The 18310-nt window shown below is 41.7% G+C and overlaps 1 protein-coding gene across 4 annotated transcripts in view; it reads left to right on the forward strand.

The window, feature by feature from the left end:
* prkcsh (protein kinase C substrate 80K-H) overlaps positions 1-18310 on the forward strand; it is a 43098-nt gene that overhangs the window by 2912 nt on the left and 21876 nt on the right. For all 4 annotated transcript variants that reach the window (XR_009656811.1, XM_060943178.1, XM_060943179.1 and 1 more), the window contains exons 3-6: positions 3735-3851; positions 11105-11200; positions 11510-11567; positions 17133-17250. Coding sequence is in view for 3 of the 4 variants with exons in the window: in XM_060943178.1 (XP_060799161.1) it covers positions 3735-3851; positions 11105-11200; positions 11510-11567; positions 17133-17250 (389 nt within the window). In the remaining variant the exon portion in view is untranslated. The remainder of the gene's footprint in view (positions 1-3734; positions 3852-11104; positions 11201-11509; positions 11568-17132; positions 17251-18310) is intronic.

The raw sequence follows: 18310 nt of genomic DNA on the forward strand, positions 1-18310 counted from the left end.
GGATAAATACTGGATACTCCCTATTAGTCAGACAGAACTGAGGATGCCTTTCGGACGAGAGGCGAAACATCTTCAAGACTTTTCAAGCAAGTCCAGTTGCTCTCTTCTACCAACCACAGATTATAAACAAGGAAGATATTCACTGAGAGAATAATCGAATGGAATAAAGTTTAATCTCATCTCATTATCTCTAGCCGCTTTGTCCTACAGGGTCGCAGACAAGCTGGAGCCTATCCCAGCTGACTACGGGCGAAAGGCGGGGTACACCCTGGACAAGTCGCCAGGTCATCACAGGGCTGACACATAGACACAGACAACCATTCACACTCACATTCACACCTACGGTCAATTTAGAGTCACCAGTTAACCTAACCTGCATGTCTTTGGACTGTGGGGGAAACCGGAGGAAACCCACGCGGACACGGGGAGAACATGCAAACTCTGCACAGAAAGGCTCTCGCCGGCGACAGGGCTCGAACCCGGACCTTCTTGCTGTGAGGCGACAGCGCGAACCACTACACCACCGTGCCGCCCATAAAGTTTAATAAGAATAGCAGTTTATTTATTTATTTGTTAATAGTTCTTAAATCGGGGCGGCACGGTGGTGTAGTGGTTAGCGCTGTCGCCTCCCAGCAAGAAGGTCCGGGTTCGAGCCCCGTGGCTGGCGAGGGCCTTTCTGTGTGGAGTTTGTGTTTTCCCCAGAAAAAAATTAAAGCCCTAAATTCTGGCATGATAATACACAGACAATTGAGTGCCAGTGGTGTGAAAGCAAGTGCCAAAGGCGCGAAGCGAAACTAGGGGGGTCTGGGGGCATGCTCCCCCGGAAAATTTTTTGAAAACAGATGCTCTCAGGGGGCGGCACGGTGGTGTAGAGGTTAGCGCTGTCGCCTCACAGCAAGAAGGTCCAGGTTCGAGCCCCGTGGCCGGCGAGGGCCTTTCTGTGCGGAGTTTGCATGTTCTCCCCGTGTCCGCGTGGGTTTCCTCCGGGTGCTCCGGTTTCCCCCACAGTCCAAAGACATGCAGGTTAGGTTAACTGGTGACTCTAAATTGACCGTAGGTGTGAATGTGAGTGTGAATGGTTGTCTGTGTCTATGTGTCAGCCCTGTGATGACCTGGCGACTTGTCCAGGGTGTACCCCGCCTTTCACCCGTAGTCAGCTGGGATAGGCTCCAGCTTGCCTGCGACCCTGTAGAACAGGATAAAGCAGCTAGAGATAATGAGATGAGATGCTCTCAGGTGCATTTTCAGGGTCTCAGAGGTTTTAGATACATGATTATAGGATAGATTTTAACAGTGCTTCAATGACCTAAATAGTATTAATGTATACACATTTGAAATTTCACCTTAAAGTTCAACATGCAAGTTAAACTGTTTTGTTATAGATTACTGAGGTATATGATAGATTGAAAATCTACGGGGATCCCTTAATTACCTATGATCAAGTAGTGTTGTAACAAAAATGTGCATGAAAATATGACCAGTGGTTTGCTCCATCTTATGCAATCCAATGAAGAGAATCGATCATCATGACCTCCTGTTGATCACAAAGGGATCTGAACCTAAGAACTGCCACCTTAAAATAAGTTGCTGTATTACTATAACTGTAATGATTTAGAATGTTTCGGATACAATTATCATAATATATCAGGGTGTAGCCCGCCTTTCGCCCGTAGCCAGCTGGGATAGGCTCCAGCTTGCCTGTGACCCTGTAGAACAGGATAAAGCAGCTACAGATAATGAGATGAGACCACAAACTATACTTTTATACATTTGTAACATTACTCTAATTTCTATCACAAATGCAGACAGAAGGAAGTAGCGACTGTCATGAATGAAAACATGTACTCGCTTTTACATCTCCAAAAAACAGTTTAACAAGTGTTGCCAGGCAAAACAAACCTCACTCGGTAGCACTTATGATGAATATGAAGGAAGATATCGTGCAAAAAAAAAATAGGTACCCTATGGGTACATGTGGCTGCTGCTTATAAATAAAATAATTTTCTGATCCCATGTCCATACAGTAAATATAGCATATATATTTACTCTATGAGGCAGTAGCCACAAAAATGAAGCGTAATCCAAAACTGAACAATTTAAAAATCACTGAAGTAAAATATACCAAGTGTCTGTACTTTATATTATTCTACTCTTAACTTCTTACAGTTTTCGAAACTGAAACCTCCAAACCGAGGCTGACATACACACGCTGTCACCATGACCGAAACTCTTATACAGGACCTTCTTGAAAATCACTCTGGTGAAGAAGCATCCTGTTAAAATATCAATGTAAATAAATAAATACATTTTTTTTGCAGTCCAAATCCTGCGCTCTGATTGGCTGGCGAGCGGGTCCGTATCGTACGGTACGGACCCCGGTTATGGACCTCTGGCGACTCGCTCGTTCACAACAACAACAAGCATAGTAATGTTTTTTGTCAACATTTATCTTATTAAAAAAAGATTTATTTATAAGATTATCAAAAATCTTATAAATGTTTGCCAGCATTTCTCAGGAGAATAGCATTAATTTTACAGCATGGATAGCGATAACGACGGAGTTCACAGCGAAAGCGAGTTTTACTACCCTGAGGAAGAAGAAATAAAAGAAAACATTTCAGGAGAAAGCTAAAAACCTGTAACTGTTGCTAACGCCGAGCAAAAACATGGCTGAATCCTGAATGACTCCTATTTGTATAAATAGGGGACTACATAGGCAGCAAAATGTAGTTTTTTTTTCCTGCCATGGAAGTGCACTTGTATACCGAGGAGGAAGCAATTTGCATTACAGCCGTGAATGAGGATTCAAAATGGCGGCTCGGCTCGGTTTTCCCTTTCGGGCGCTCTCGTTTTCTGTTAGAATTTGGTAAAGAAAAAAATAAATATATTATTTACCAGCTTAAAGTTGGTCCGTATGGTGAAATACCGTGACCTCGGCCTTGAATACTGACCTCGGCCCAGAGGGCCTCGCTCAGTACTTTTCAAGACCTCGGTCACGGTATTTCACGATACGGACCTCCCAGCTGGTAAATAATGCACACAGATTTCCTGGAAATGGCCCGGCGCTAGAGCTCAGTGGAACGTACTTTCCCTCTGTAATAAGCATAAACATGTCTGAAAGCAATTTCTTTAGTCTAGTCCATTTATTTCGAATAGTGAACCGAATTGTATACACTCACCGGCCATTTTAATTGGAACATGTGTATGCGCAGTGCGCGATTGTTACACTCATACATTCTTACAGTACAATGACATAGTGGCTAGCGCCTCTGTATGAGGCAGTAGACACAGCAAAAATGATTTTGACCTTTTTGGTGACTTTGACCAGATGACCCTCAAAATGTTGGCGTTTCCATTTGAGACCAATGCCCAGCTATCCTGAAAGTTTCAAGAAGATTGATCCAGCCATTTTTCCGTAATATCGTTTACAAAAAAACAAAGAAATTGCCTTCTGAAATCAACTCCTCTCACAATTTTTGGAGGAATTTCATGAAACTTGACAGGATTCTTTGTTATATGTTGATAATACACATATTGCAATTTCGTTCAATTCAGTCACATTTTACCAGAGTTATGGCATAGTTGCCAGCTCTCCGAGCACTCTTGTTTTTTTGAGTTAAAGTCACAAAAAGGGTCTAAAAAGTCACCAAATCTAGCGACAAAGTCTCAAAGTTGGTCACAGGGCTCATATTGTATAATTGTAACCCCTTTTCCTGTCTCTTTAATGTATGCAGGACGACATTTCTATGATGAGAACAGCCCATTCACTTGTCTGGACGGCTCCCGTACCATTTCTTTTGACCGAGTGAATGATGACTACTGTGACTGCAAAGATGGCTCTGACGAACCAGGTAAAACTGAAACACTCTCTGAAAGATGACGCTACATCATTTGTGCAATGAATGAACAGAGACCCCTCTAAAATGACCCACAAGCTAAACGCACTCGGGCCAACTGCAGAGCGTTTGTTTGCGATCCACTTGATTTGTGTCTTGTGAAAACAAGGTTGTTTCAGTCTGCTCCACGTTGTGCTTTATGGATAAAGCTCTTGCAGGTTGCTGTACATACTTTTGGCTATATAGTGTATGTATGTGGACGCCTGATCATCTTATCCATGTGCGAATCCTTTCAAAGCTGTTGCCACAAATTTCAAAACGCATAATTCTATAGAATGTTGTTGTTGAATGCTGTAGCATTACATTTATGGTACTTAGCAGATGCCCTTATCCAGAGTGACTTATGGCCCTTTTCCACTACCCTTTTTCAGCTCGCTTCAGCTCACTTCAGCCCGACACGGCTCGCGTTTCGACTACCAAAAACCAGCACGACTCAGCTCGCTTCAGCCCTGCTTAGCCCCTAAAACTCGCACGGTTTTGGAGTGGGGCTGAAGCGAGCCAAAGCGAGCCGAGTGAGGCTGGGGGCGTGAGCAGACACTCCCCTGTGCACTGATTGGTGAGGAGGAGTGTCCTCACATGCCCACACACGCCCCGCGAGCACGCTGGGATCTGTAAACACCGCAAACCCGGAAGAAGGAGAATTACGAATTACGAGAATTTCTGAAGCCTTATACGCCTCGCCTCATCTATACGCTCTTGCCAGTATCTGTTGGCGTTGTCGGTGACAACAAGCCACAGCACCAAGACCAGCCACACTAACGACTCCATGTCCTCCATGTTTATTGTTTACTATTCGGGTCGTGAGACTACCGCTTAAAAGGTCACTGATGTCACTGTTTGCGCTGCTTAATGACATCACGTGACGTCCACCCACTTTCGCTAACTCCACCCAATGTGTCCACCCACTTCCAGCCAGCACGGTTCAGCGCGGTTGTAGTCGAAATGCAACTCCAACAGCCCCGCTCAGCTCGACTCAGCCCGACTCAGCACGGCACGGCTCAGCCCGACTCAGCCGCGTTTGTAGTGGAAAAGCGGCATTACAGACTTGCTTTGAAGTGTCTATCAATAAATACATCCTGATACTGGTTCACTAGGTCACGGACTAACAATACCTTTGGTCTAAAAAACTGCTGGGGATGTAATGTATTAAGAAAGACACGCATTTTCTTTTAATTAAAATGCTTATTTAAGTACTTCAGGAAGTGGTAGGTCTTTCAACGTTGTTTGAAGACTGATAGTAACTCAGCTGTTCAGATATCTACAGGAAGTTCCTTCCACCACCGAGGTGCCAGAACTGAGGAGTCTTGATGCATGCCTTCCCTTGTACCTTAAGAAATGGTGAGACCAGTTGTGCTAGAAGATAGCATTACAATTTCCCTTCACTGGAACTAGGAGTCCAAACCTGTTCCAGCATGATGCTGGTGCTGTACACAAAGCGAGCTCCATGAAGACATGGTGTGTGACGGTCAGAGTGAAGAACTTGACTGACCTCAACCCCACTGAACACCTTTGGGATGAACTGGAGCCTCAACGTCGGTGTCTGATCTCACTAATGCTCTTGTAGCTGAATGAACACACATCCCCACAGCCACGCCCCAAACTCTACTGGGAAGCCTTTGCAGAAGAGTGAAAAGGGGGCTCAGCCCCATATTAATGCCTGTGGTTACTTTTGCCTACTTTGTTGGAAGAGGTTATGTTTTTGCCTCCGTTTGTTTGTCTGTTCCCAACATAACTCAAAGTAGTGAATGAATTTTGAAGAAAGGTGGGCCATCGGCCAAGGAACAATTGTTTGAATTTTGGTTCAAATCTGGATACGTATGTAGTCCAGGATCCAGATATACAGTGGTGCTTGAAAGTTTGTGAGCCCTTTAGAATTTTCTATATTTCTGCATAAATATGACCTAAAACATCATCAGATTTTCACACAAGTCCTAAAAGTAGATAAAGAGAACCCAGTTAAACAAATGAGACAAAAATATTATACTTGGTCATTTATTTATTGAGGAAAATGATCCAATATTACATATCTGTGAGTGGCAAAAGTATGTGAACCTCTAGGATTAGCAGTTAATTTGAAGGTGAAATTAGAGTCAGGTGTTTTCAATCAATGGGATGACAATCAGGTGTGAGTGGGCACCCTGTTTTATTTAAAGAACAGGGATCTATCAAAGTCTGATCTTCACAACACATGTTTGTGGAAGTGTATCATGGCACGAACAAAGGAGGTTTCTGAGGACCTCAGAAAAATTATTGTTGATGCTCATCAGGCTGGAAAAGCTTACAAAACCATCTCTAAAGAGTTTGGACTCCACCGATCCACAGTCAGACAGATTGTGTACAAATGGAGGAAATTCAAGACCATTGTTACCCTCCCCAGGAGTGGTCGACCAACAAAGATCACTCCAAGAGCAAGGCGTGTAATAGTCAGTAAGGTCACAAAGGACCCCAGGGTAACTTCTAAGCACCTGAAGGCCTTTCTCACATTGGCTAATGTTCATGAGTCCACCATCAGGAGAACACTGAACAACAATGGTGTGCATGGCAGGGTTGCAAGGAGAAAGCCACTGCTCTCCAAAAAGAACATTGCTGCTCGTCTGCAGTTTGCTAAAGGTCATGTGGACAAGTCAGAAGGCTATTGGAAAAATGTTTTGTGGACGGATGAGACCAAAATGGAAATTTTGGTTTAAATGAGAAGTATTATGTTTGGAGAAAGGAAAGCACTGCATTCCAGCATAAGAACCTTATCCCATCTGTGAAACATGGTGGTGGTAGTGTCATGGTTTGGGCCTGTTTTGCTGCATCTGGGCCAGGATGGCTTGCCATCATTGATGGAACAATGAATTCTGAATTATACCAGCGAATTCTAAAGGAAAATGTCAGGACATCTATCCATGAACTGAATCTCAAGAGAAGGTGGGTCATGCAGCAAGACAACGACCCTAAGCACACAAGTCGTTCTACCAAAGAATGGTTAAAGAAGAATAAGGTTAATGTTTTGGAATGGCCAAGTCAAAGTCCTGACCTTAATCCAATCGAAATGTTGTGGAAGGACCTGAAGCGAGCAGTTCATGTGAGAAAACCCACCAACATCCCAGAGTTGAAGCTGTTCTGTATGGAGGAATGGGCTAAAATTCCTCCAAGCCGGTGTGCAGGACTGATCAACAGTTACTGGAAATGTTTAGTTGCAGTTATTGCTGCACTAGGGCGTCACACCAGATACTGAAAGCAAAGGTTCACATACTTTTGCCACTCACATATGTAATGTTGGATCATTTTCCTCAATAAATAAATGACCAAGTATAATATTTTTGTCTCATTTGTTTAACTGGGTTCTCTTTATCTACTTTTAGGACTTGTGTGAAAATCTGATGATGTTTTAGGTCATATTTATGCAGAAATATAAAAAATTCTAAAGGGTTCACAAACTTTCAAGCACCACTGTATATGCAGATCTGGTTTTTTTTTTTTTTTTTGCCTGTTTCCAACTTAACTCAAAAAGTAGTGAACGGATTTTGATGAAATTTGGTGTCCAGCTTTAATATTATCCTAGGGTCATGGGATTTAGATTTTGATGTTGAGGAATGCACTTTACCTCTAGGGAGGTCTCCCCTTCTAGTTTTGGAATGAGATGTGTGATGGTCAGGTGTCCACATGCTTTTGGCCATAGAGTGTATGCAGTGTACAGTGGGGCAAAAAAGTATTTAGTCAGTCACCAATTGTGCAAGTTCTCCCACTTAAAAAGATGAGAGAGGCCTGTAATTTTCATCATAGGTACACTTCAACTATATGAGACAGAATGGGGGGAAATAATCCAGAAAATCACATTGTCTGATTTTTAAAGAATTTACTTGCAAATTATGGTGGAAAATAAGTATTTGGTCAATAACAAAAGTTTATCTCAATACTTTGTTATATACCCTTTGTTGGCAATGACGGAGGTCAAACGTTTTCTGTAAGTCTTCACAAGGTTTTCACACACTGTTGCTGGTATTTTGGCCCATTCCTCCATGCAGATCTCCTCTAGAGCAGTGATGTTTTGGGGCTGTCACTGGGCAACACGGACTTTCAACTCCCTCCAAAGATTTTCTATGGGGTTGAGATCTGGAGACTGGCTAGGCCACTCCAGGACCTTGAAATGCTTCTTACGAAGCCACTCCTTCGTTGCCCGGGCGGTGTGTTTGGGATCATCGTCATGCTGAAAGACCCAGACACGTTTCATCTTCAATGCCCTTGCTGATGGAAGGAGGTTTTCACTCAAAATCTCATGATACATGGCCCCATTCATTCTTTCCTTTACACCAGGGCTGGGCAATTATTTTTTCCATGGGGCCACATGAGAAACAGAAAATTTTGTGGCGGGCCGGACCAAAAGGCTGAACTAAATTCTGTATAATATTAATTATATTTATTTATATAAAGCAGCAAATAACATTGTTTTTACAAGCTGCTAAGACTGGTAAGAGTATGGGAAAAACGAGGTTGCCTTGCAAAAAAATGTCATTTATTCAATCAAATTTCCCAAAACAATGGTTACCAAAACGTGAACATTTGTACCATTTTTTTTCAGTCACATTCACCCCAAAACACAATAAAGACATCACAATATTGTCTTTCTACTCTAAATATCAAACAAGATACATCATATTATAATAATGATGCCGTGTCGATTCGGTGTAGGAATCAGATCTACAGATCGGCTCGGGCTCCGGCGCCTGCTGGTGACGTCATGCTATGTGATTGGCTGGACCGTTTGAAGGATGACGTACAAGTTTGTGGTTGGTCTGGACAAATTACGGAAGTAGTTATCGCGGGATTAGGTTTCGTGGGATTTCATGTCATGTTTATGTCGCGCGCATTGCGTTTTTGTTGAACACAACTTCAAAATAAAAGCAATGCACATTCAGTCCATGCATGAGGTAACATTAGAAAATACGTTTATTTTGTAATTTCTAATTAACCTTACGCGGGCCGGTCAGAATGAACCAAAGGGCCGGATGCGGCCCGCGGGCCGTAAAATGCCCAGGTCTGCTTTACACGGATCAGTCGTCCTGGTCCCTTTGCAGAAAAACAGCCCCAAAGCATGATGTTTCCACCCCCATGCTTCACAGTAGGTATGGTGTCCTTTGGATGCAACTCAGCATTCTTTCTCCTCCAAACACGACAAGTTGAGTTTTTGCCAGAAAGTTCTATCTTGGTTTCATCTGACCATATGACATTCTCCCAATCCTCTTCTGGATCATCCAAATGCTCTCTAGCAAACTTCAGACGGGCCTGGACATGTACTGGCTTAAGCAGGGGGACACGTCTGGCACTGCAGGATTTGAGTCCCTGGCGGTGTAGTGTGGTACTGATGGTAGCCTTTGTTACTTTGGTCCCAGCTCTCTGCAGGTCATTCACTAGGTCCCCCCGTGTGGTTCTGGGATTTTTGCTCACCGTTCTTGTGATCATTTTGACCCCACGGGGTGAGATCTTGCGTGGAGCCCCAGATCGAGGGAGATTATCAGTGGCCTTGTATGTCTTCCATTTTCTAATAATTGCTCCCACAGTTGATTTCTTCACACCAAGCTGCTTACCTATTGCAGATTCAGTCTTCCCAGCCTGGTGCAGGTCTACGATTTTGTTTCTGGTGTCCTTTGACAGCTCTTTGGTCTTGGCCATAGTGGAGTGTGACTGTTTGAGGTTGTGGACAGGTGTCTTTTATACCGATAACGAGTTCAAACAGGTGCCATTAATACAGGTAACGAGTGGAGGACAGAGGAGCCTCTTAAAGCCTCTTTTGTCTCTGCCACTCATCGTCGCTGTCAGTCCAAAACCTGCTATGTGACAATTTACCATATTATTTACCATATTGATTTTTTTTGCAATTTACGCAATGCTGCAGTTAGCTATTCTGGTGGATATTTAACTGACCAAGCTAATAATAGAACAAGTAAACTTTTACTGGCTTCTCAGCTTGTTGTTATTTCAGAGTTTTATTCAGTTTTTTACGTCTCCTGTAAAAAAGGAAAAATGTCACATCGCAGGTTTCGACCTGACAGCGACGTCATATAAGCTAAACATAGTAGCTCCATGAAGCATGGGTTGGCTTGATGATTCAGCATTGTTGCTTCTTTTTCTCCCCCAAATGCGTCTGATATTGATTGCGTCACTGTTACACAGCTATTACACGATGGTAAAGGAGTTGTGGTGCAAAGAACGAATGGTCTAAGTTCTCATCAGTGCTAAAATGTCCAGAAAGAGAACCCAGTCCCATTTTGAGACCACTTGTGTATTATGAATGCCAGAAGCACTGAGGTCATTTGGAGCTAATTCCCTTTTAAAGGGGTACCAAATATAATATATACAGTTGCTGATGTGACAAAGTAACGTATTCTTAAGTATTCTATCAAATTTATATACTAGAAAACAACGAAATATCTTGGTAATTGTAAATATAATAGTCGGTACACTAAACGGCACAAGAGTCGCCATTTTTAAAAGACCGTGACGTCAGCGCTACCCACTGCACTAGGAGAGAAGCGTGTAATCATGGCGTCGGGCGCATCAAGTGAAAGCGACAGCTCTGTCGAATCATACGAAGAGATCCCGCAAGACACACTGCAAGCAGGCTATGGCTTCGAAGGGTACCAGTTTGAACCTAGGAGAGGTACTCTCGACTCCGGTGATGACGAAAGAAGAGAAGAAAGCTCGAACTCGCTTGGTGTTTTTCAGCGGAAACGAGTGAAAAGACACGTCTGGAGGATCGTTATGCTTTCCATCGGTCCTGTTATTACACCCGAAAGCAACACACTGTGGCATTGTGTAGCCGATCACTTACAATTCATCCTACTTTCCGATTCACACGTGCTATTCCCAACCTCAATGAGCCAACACAACTGGGCACATACATACGTCATGAGTGTTACATAGAGAAAATGAACGTGCATTCTGATTGGATAAAATGAATATCATGGCGGGCTGTTCAAACTGCGGAAATAGTTTGCTCGAGCTACTTTCAAAACACTATAACTTTCCAACCTTAGAACAAAAAACTTTTGTAAGTCTTGAATAAGGTTCGTTAATGTGTGTTTTATTGTTATATTTACTCTATATATTGCCCTCTGTTCCCCTTTAAGAGGACTGAATCTGGTTCATTTGAAAAGAGTTATATGTGAAAGCGCCATGAGCTCGGATTTAATGTCATCATAAACCTTTTATTTGATATCTAGGCACTGCTGCTTGTCCCAACGGGAACTTCCACTGCACTAACGCTGGCTACCGACCCACCTTCATCCCATCCTCCCGCGTTAACGACGGCATATGTGGTGAGAGCCTTCACCTTGCACTCTGACGAATAAAGTCGCAATCACTGCAGATCTTACAACAGTTGTAACACACCTTGAATTCATATCGATGAACCTATCATGAGGCATGGGTAAACACCAGCCACTGTTGTTTGATCCATATTATGGCTATTGGATTATGTAAATGTATTCATTCATTCATTCAGTGAGCCAAGCATTTGTTGACGTGCGCTGCAATATCATTATGGCGAAGACTAACGTGCTCTAGTTTGGGATTCAACATTGGTTTGTGCACAAACAGTGCAATGAAACCATTCTGTTCCCTCCTAGACTGCTGTGACACCACCGATGAGTACAACAGTGGAGCCACATGTGAAAACACCTGCAGGTAAGTTTTGGATTCAGTGCCAGCTTTCCGTAAAGAGATCGTTCTGCTGTCTGTAATTTAATGCGTCTTATACAGTAAATGTAGGCTGGGGAAGAAAACTTGGGCTTTATATTAATAGATATGTTGTTATTAATGAATGTTATTTTGCTTAGGGTTAAAATAAAGCAAACGACACTTTGTTAAAAGCAGCTCTCATAATCTGACTGCTGGTAGTTTCTTCAAATCCTGTAAGTAATGACAAGGTGAACGCACATGAATGCTACCGCAATGTCATAATTACCACTTGGGAACTCGTATTTTTCTGCGTGGGGGGGTCCAGTCAGAATTATCACTAAAATCTTATCTTACCTTCCGCTGTCGATGTCATGTTCATGACAAAAAAAAGTCATGAGCGTGACATCGACAGCGGAAGGTAAGATTTTAGTGACAATTCTGACTGTTCAGTTCTTTATTTTCTTTCAGTGAGACAAAATAAACTTCTGGTCATTGATCACATGTGCATACGCAAAATAAGTTTTCTCACCCTGTCTAATCTTTCTGACCAAATTCACATGAACACACATCACGTCGTAATTAACACCTCCAGTCTCACACACACACACACACACACACACACACACACACACCCGAGAAGGACCTGAAGGCAGCATCAGTCTTGGTCCTGGAGTTCCACCAGCCTGTGTTTTGGTGTTTCGCTGCTCCCAACTCCGCTGAGTCAGTGTGTCAGTTAATGAACAAGCAGGATTGAGAAACAAGTAGAATCACGTTTCTTTACTCAGAAAGCGATCAGTGGTAGTCAAGTGCATGTATTGTGAGAACATAACAATACACAATGTACAAAACAAGTACGTACATGACAATGATGCACAAGATGAATACGGTATTTTTCACCATGGTCCAGCAGTAGGGATGGGAATCTTCATAATCAAAGCGATACGATACGCATCTCGATACACTGCCAACGATTCGATACATTCAAGATTAATGAAATTGCCAGTGCTAAGATGCGATACGATTCTCCCGCATGCTGCGATACGGTGCGATACAGTACAATTTAATTCTAATACAATGCGGTCCAGTGCGATACGATGCGATTCGATACGATGCAGTGCAGAAGAAAAGTGCACCATGGAATACAGAGTAGTTCAAGTTATGGCACTTGAAGCATTAAAGCTGTGCCTTTTATTTTGAAACACAGGAAGTACAACATAAAGTGCTTACAGGTCTCTCTGGAACGGCAGAGTTTACGTATGGCCGTTGTCTTGTCCAGCTCTCCCCCTCGCTTGTAGAACCCGAAATCTTTCCATACGTTAGACTTGAAACCCACCACCGAATGAACAATGTCTGTTTTGTCTTCCTCCATGTTAACCGCTATCTGGCTGACTTTCCGCCTCTATCCTATTCGAAAGCTAGGTTGGACCTGCCTATTTGCGCGAGACTTGAGCCGAGACTTGAGTAGGAGAGAGATGGAGAGATGAAACCCAGAAATACCAGACCCTTTTCTAAACTGTTATGTTATAATTTATTCATTATATGTATTAAATTAAGATATTAATCGGTTTATATCGATGCAGACAGTTTAGATACGATGCATCTCGAGTTTATGTGCGGTTTTTTCCGATGCGACGTTTGCAAATCGATGCAACTGCATCTTAACAGGTCGTATCGATTTTCCGATGTGCATCGGTGAATCTTCCCAAGCCTATCCAGCAGTCATTATATTTTTCCCCCCACTGTATAAAGTCTGTCACCCTTCCCAGAAGCCTCTACGCCAAGTCGTGAGTCGCCATTTTCCCATTCCAGGGCTCGACATTAACGCTTGTCCGCTTGCCCGGGACAAGTGATACTTTATGTCAGACAAGTTCATCGTCTCAGTTACTTGTCCGATCAGACAAGTGCCAAAATACGCCGATATTCGGGTTACATATCAAATTTATCAGTTTATTCACATGATTTCCGAAGCATCTCACTCGACATATTGTTTTGATGAATCGCCGGATGTTTCTATTCGGAAAGAGCGATGTGTGCATGCGCAATATTCCACTTGCGAAACCGGCCAATACCGCTTCGTGTATTTGAGCTGAAAAGTAAACGGTCGTTTATGATTGGTTTTAATCGTGTCATACACGTGGATTTGTTGACATTTCTGTTGGCGGGATCATTATACAACTGTATATTTACAATGAGTATGTGGTAATTTCCAAATCTTTGAATTGTTGTGGATGGTGTTCGTTATATAGCCGAGCGTGTGCTGGCGGGGAATGTGCGCCTGCATGCGTGTGGATTGACAGGGAGTGAGGTAGGAGTGGGGAAAGTTATCTATGAAATACCAAGCTGTCAAATGGCTGCTAATTAGATTACCGGCTGTATTAATTAACTAATTAGTAATGGGAGTTTAGGGATTTGAAACATAGGGCTCTATAATTTAGATATAATTATGGATTATTTGAAATTATTAATTATCTTTTTTTTGACCATTAAATACCATACAGGAGGCACACTGAATAATTAGACAACAATTAATCAGTGGAGGATACAGTGGGGAAAACAAGTATTTGATCCCTTGCTGATTTTGTTGGTTTGGCCACTAATAAAGACTCGATCAGTCTGTAATATTAATGGTAGGTGTAGTCTAACATGCTGAGACAGAATATCACAAGGAAAATCAAGAAATCGACTTTAAAGAATTTGTATTAATTTATTTGCATTTTATTGAGGAAAATAAGTATTTGAACCCTCTTGCCAAAAGGACTTAGTACTTTGTGGCAAACCCCTTATTAGCAAGCACAGAGGTCAGATGTTTTTTGTAGTTGATGACCAGGTTTCTGCACATATTAGGAGGAATTTTGGTCCACTCTTCTTTGCAAATGACCTCTAAATCATCAAGATTCCGTGGCTGTCGCTTGGCAACTCTGAGCTTCAGCTCTCTCCATAGATTTTCTATAGGATTCAGGTCCGGAGACTGGCTGGGCCACTCCATGACCTTGATATGTTTCTTCTTCAGCCATTCCTTGGTTGCCTTGGCTGTATGCTTTGGGTCATTATCCTGCTGGAAGACCCATCCACGACCCATTTTAAGCTTCCTGGCAGAGGGAAGGAGGTTTTCACTTAGGATTTTACAGTACATGGCTCCGTCCATCCTCCCATTGATACGGTGAAGTAGCCCTGTGCCCTGTGCAGAAAAACACCCCCAAAGCATAATGTTACCACCTCCATGCTTGACAGTGGGGATGGTGTTCTTGGGGTCATAAGCAGCATGTCTTTCCCTCCAGACACGACGGGTTGAATTGATGCCAAAGAGCTCAATTTTGGTCTCATCTGACCATAACACCTTCTCCCAGTCACTCTCCAAGTCACTCAGATGTTCATTGGCAAAGTTCAGGCGGGCCTGCACATGTGCTTTCTTAAGCAGGGGTACTTTGCGAGCACTGCAAGATGTTAGACCATTGCGGTGTAAAGTGTTACCAACTGTTTGCTTGGTGACTGTGATCCCAGCTGCTTTAAGATCATCCACTAACTCTGCCCGTGTTGTATTAGGTCTATTTCTCACCGTTCTCATGATCCTGGAAACCCCACGAGGTGAGATCTTGTTTGGAGCCCCAGACCTACTGTAGGTCGATTGATGATCATGTTGTGAGTCTTGTACTTGCGCACAATTGCACCAACAGTTGTCACCTTAACGCCCAGCTTCTTGCTAATGGTTTTGTAACCCATACCGGTCTTGTGCAGGTTTACAGTCTTCTCCCTTAAATCCACAGAAAGCTCTTTAGTCTTTCCCATGTTGGAGAGTTTGGAGTCTGATAAACTGATTGATTCTGTGGCCAGGTGGCTTTTATACAAGTCATTAGTGATATCAGGTGTCTTCAATTTAGGTGACAAGGTAATTTGGAGAGTCTAACTTGTCTGTATTAACAAGAACTCTTGATGGTTACTAGGGGATCAAATACTACTTTTTCTCAATAAAATACAAATAAATTAATATAGATATTAAGTTATTTTCTGGATTTTCTTTTTGATATTCTGTCTCCACGTTAGAATACACCTACCATTAAAATTACAGACTGATCAAGTCTTTCTTAGTGGGTAAACCAACAAAATCAGCAAGGGATCAACTACTTGTTTTCCCCACTGTATATATTCAAAGTTAATAATTTAAAAATGAAAAAAAAAAAATATATATATATATATATATATATATATATATATATATATATATATATATATATATATATATATATATATATATATATTTATTTTAATTTTCTGGTTTTCAATTTCTCATAAATTAATTAATGATGTTTCTGGATCTCATAGTATAGTTATTTTGTTCTTAAAATTTTATGTTCATAATTTCTAATCTTGGAATATATTGCTTCTGAACTTCAGCATAATAATTGGTGAATTATGGTATCAATCAGTCTGTTTTACTATATTTTTGAACTTTTGCCTCAGTATATCAAGTATTGATTACTTTTGATTCATAGATATTATGCGTATGTTGTGAATTCGGAAGCAAATGCCATAAAGATTGTTGGGTTACAAATAGTTTGTGTTTTTTTTCCTCAAATATTTCTTTGGACAAGTCAACTTCACATTCGGACAAGTAAATTTCCTTTCAACTTGCCTGACAGGACAAGTGGTTTCAAAAGTTAATGTAGAGCCCTGCATTCATGCATATTGTAACGTGAAATTGAAGATATTTTGTCAAAGTAGTTATCTTTTAAATTATTTTGGCTAATCCATTCCATTTTTGTTTGGTGTATTCCATTGTAACGGATCAGAACCGGCCTCGGCTGTCTCACGGGTCGCTGTGAAGGAAGGAAAATATCAGGCATGTTCTACTCAAAACCTCCATGTTTGACACATTAAGAAAACGTTTGAAATGGATTTCGGAGACATCACTAACAATGAACTTGTAGAGGTTTTGCTGCAAAGAGTGAACAGATCAGCATTCATGTGATTTCAGAATAAGCTGGAATTTGGGAAGGGCGAGTCGGCTCCTTTAAGTCTTGAGCGAAAGCTATTTAACAGTTATTCCACTAAATCGAGTCATACATGAGCTGATAGCCGACAAGGCGCGTAGCACCAAGTTGTCTATAAGCCATGTACGATGAGATTGAGTGGAATAACTGTTTTATTCTATCCACATTCACTGGATTTTGAGAAACAGCATTTTTATTTTCATTTTTAACCGGCGAAATGACGGTAGCAATTTGTGAAAAATGCTGTAATAATAATTCTTGAAAAATAACATAAGTTACGCTCTTAGCATCAAATACTTTCATTCTATATTTTGTTGCGCTTTATTTTATTTTTTTTTGGGGGGGGGGTTGTTTTCGAGTAGAGTTTTTATTTCATCCTCAATTGGTAACATGCTCCGCCATTTTGTTTTTCCCTACTCATGGTATATGAGCTGATAGAGCAGTAGTAGAGTAGCCAATCAGAGCACGCAATTGCTCATATCCAGTGAATGTGGATAGAATAGTAAAGGTTAGAGAGCGCTCTATAAAAACAGCATCAATGACCGTTAGTGTGACTGTGTTTTAACACGCTGCTGATTCTCAGGGAGCTGGGCCGAAAGGAGAGGGAGGTTGTGCAGAAGATGGCGGAGATCACCAAAGAAGGTTTCCTCCTCAAACTGCAGCTCATTCAGGAAGCTAAGAAAACACAACAAGAAAAACAGGTATAAAAACTTAACAACACTGTTCACGATTACTTTCAGAGTTGTGATTTCAGAATTCAGATCCCACTCAGGTAATGTTTATTATTAATTAATTTATTTCTTATAAGAATTGTCTTTCCTTTAATAAAATTGTTGCTAATTTAGCCCAGCTGTCCATTGTTTTACAATCGAAATCATTCCAGTGGATTTATTTTATTATTATACCCCCGCTCCAAAGGATTGGGGGAGTACATTGGTTTACCTTTGTCTGTCCGTGTTTCCGTCCATCCGAAACACCCTTTTTCTCAGCAACTACAAATCATAGCCACTTGGTACCAAACTTCAGCTTGGGGTTCTATACCGCGTATACCGTTTTCAGGTCTGTCGCACATCAACTTCCTGTTTACTGACTGAATGTATTTACGAAACATATGGCGTGGATTTACAAAATTTTTGTAACACTTTTCTCAGCAACTACAAATCACAACTGCTTGATGTTTCGTACCGAGCTTCAGCTTGGGGTTCTATACAGTGTATACCGTTTTCAGGTCTGTCGCACATCGACTTCCTGTTTACTGACTGAATGTATTTACAAAGCATATACTGCCGTTCAAAAGTTTAGGGTCACCCAGACAATTTTGTGTTTTCCATGAAAAGTCTCACTTTTATTTCCCACCATAAGTTGTAAAATGAATAGAAAATATAGTCAAGACATTTTTCTGGCCATTTTGAGCATTTAATCGACCCCACAAATGTGATGCTCCAGAAACTCAATCTGCTCAAAGGAAGGTCAGTTTTATAGCTTCTCTAAAGAGCTCAACTGTTTTCAGCTGTGCTAACATGATTGTACAAGGGTTTTCTAATCATCCATTAGCCTTCTGAGGCAATGAGCAAACACATTGTACCATTAGAACACTGGAGTGAGAGTTGCTGGAAATGGGCCTCTATTGAGGTATTTCACCTGACGTCACAGGGTCACGTGACGCCCCGGTGTCCACCATTTTGAAGGTCAAGCTAGCTAATGTCAACAACATAGTAGCTAGTATGTTACTGTAGCAATGTTTACGTTCAGTCATTTGGA

This window comes from Neoarius graeffei, chromosome 16 (genome assembly GCF_027579695.1).
Source record: "Neoarius graeffei isolate fNeoGra1 chromosome 16, fNeoGra1.pri, whole genome shotgun sequence".
NCBI classification, from domain to species: Eukaryota; Metazoa; Chordata; class Actinopteri; order Siluriformes; family Ariidae; genus Neoarius; species Neoarius graeffei.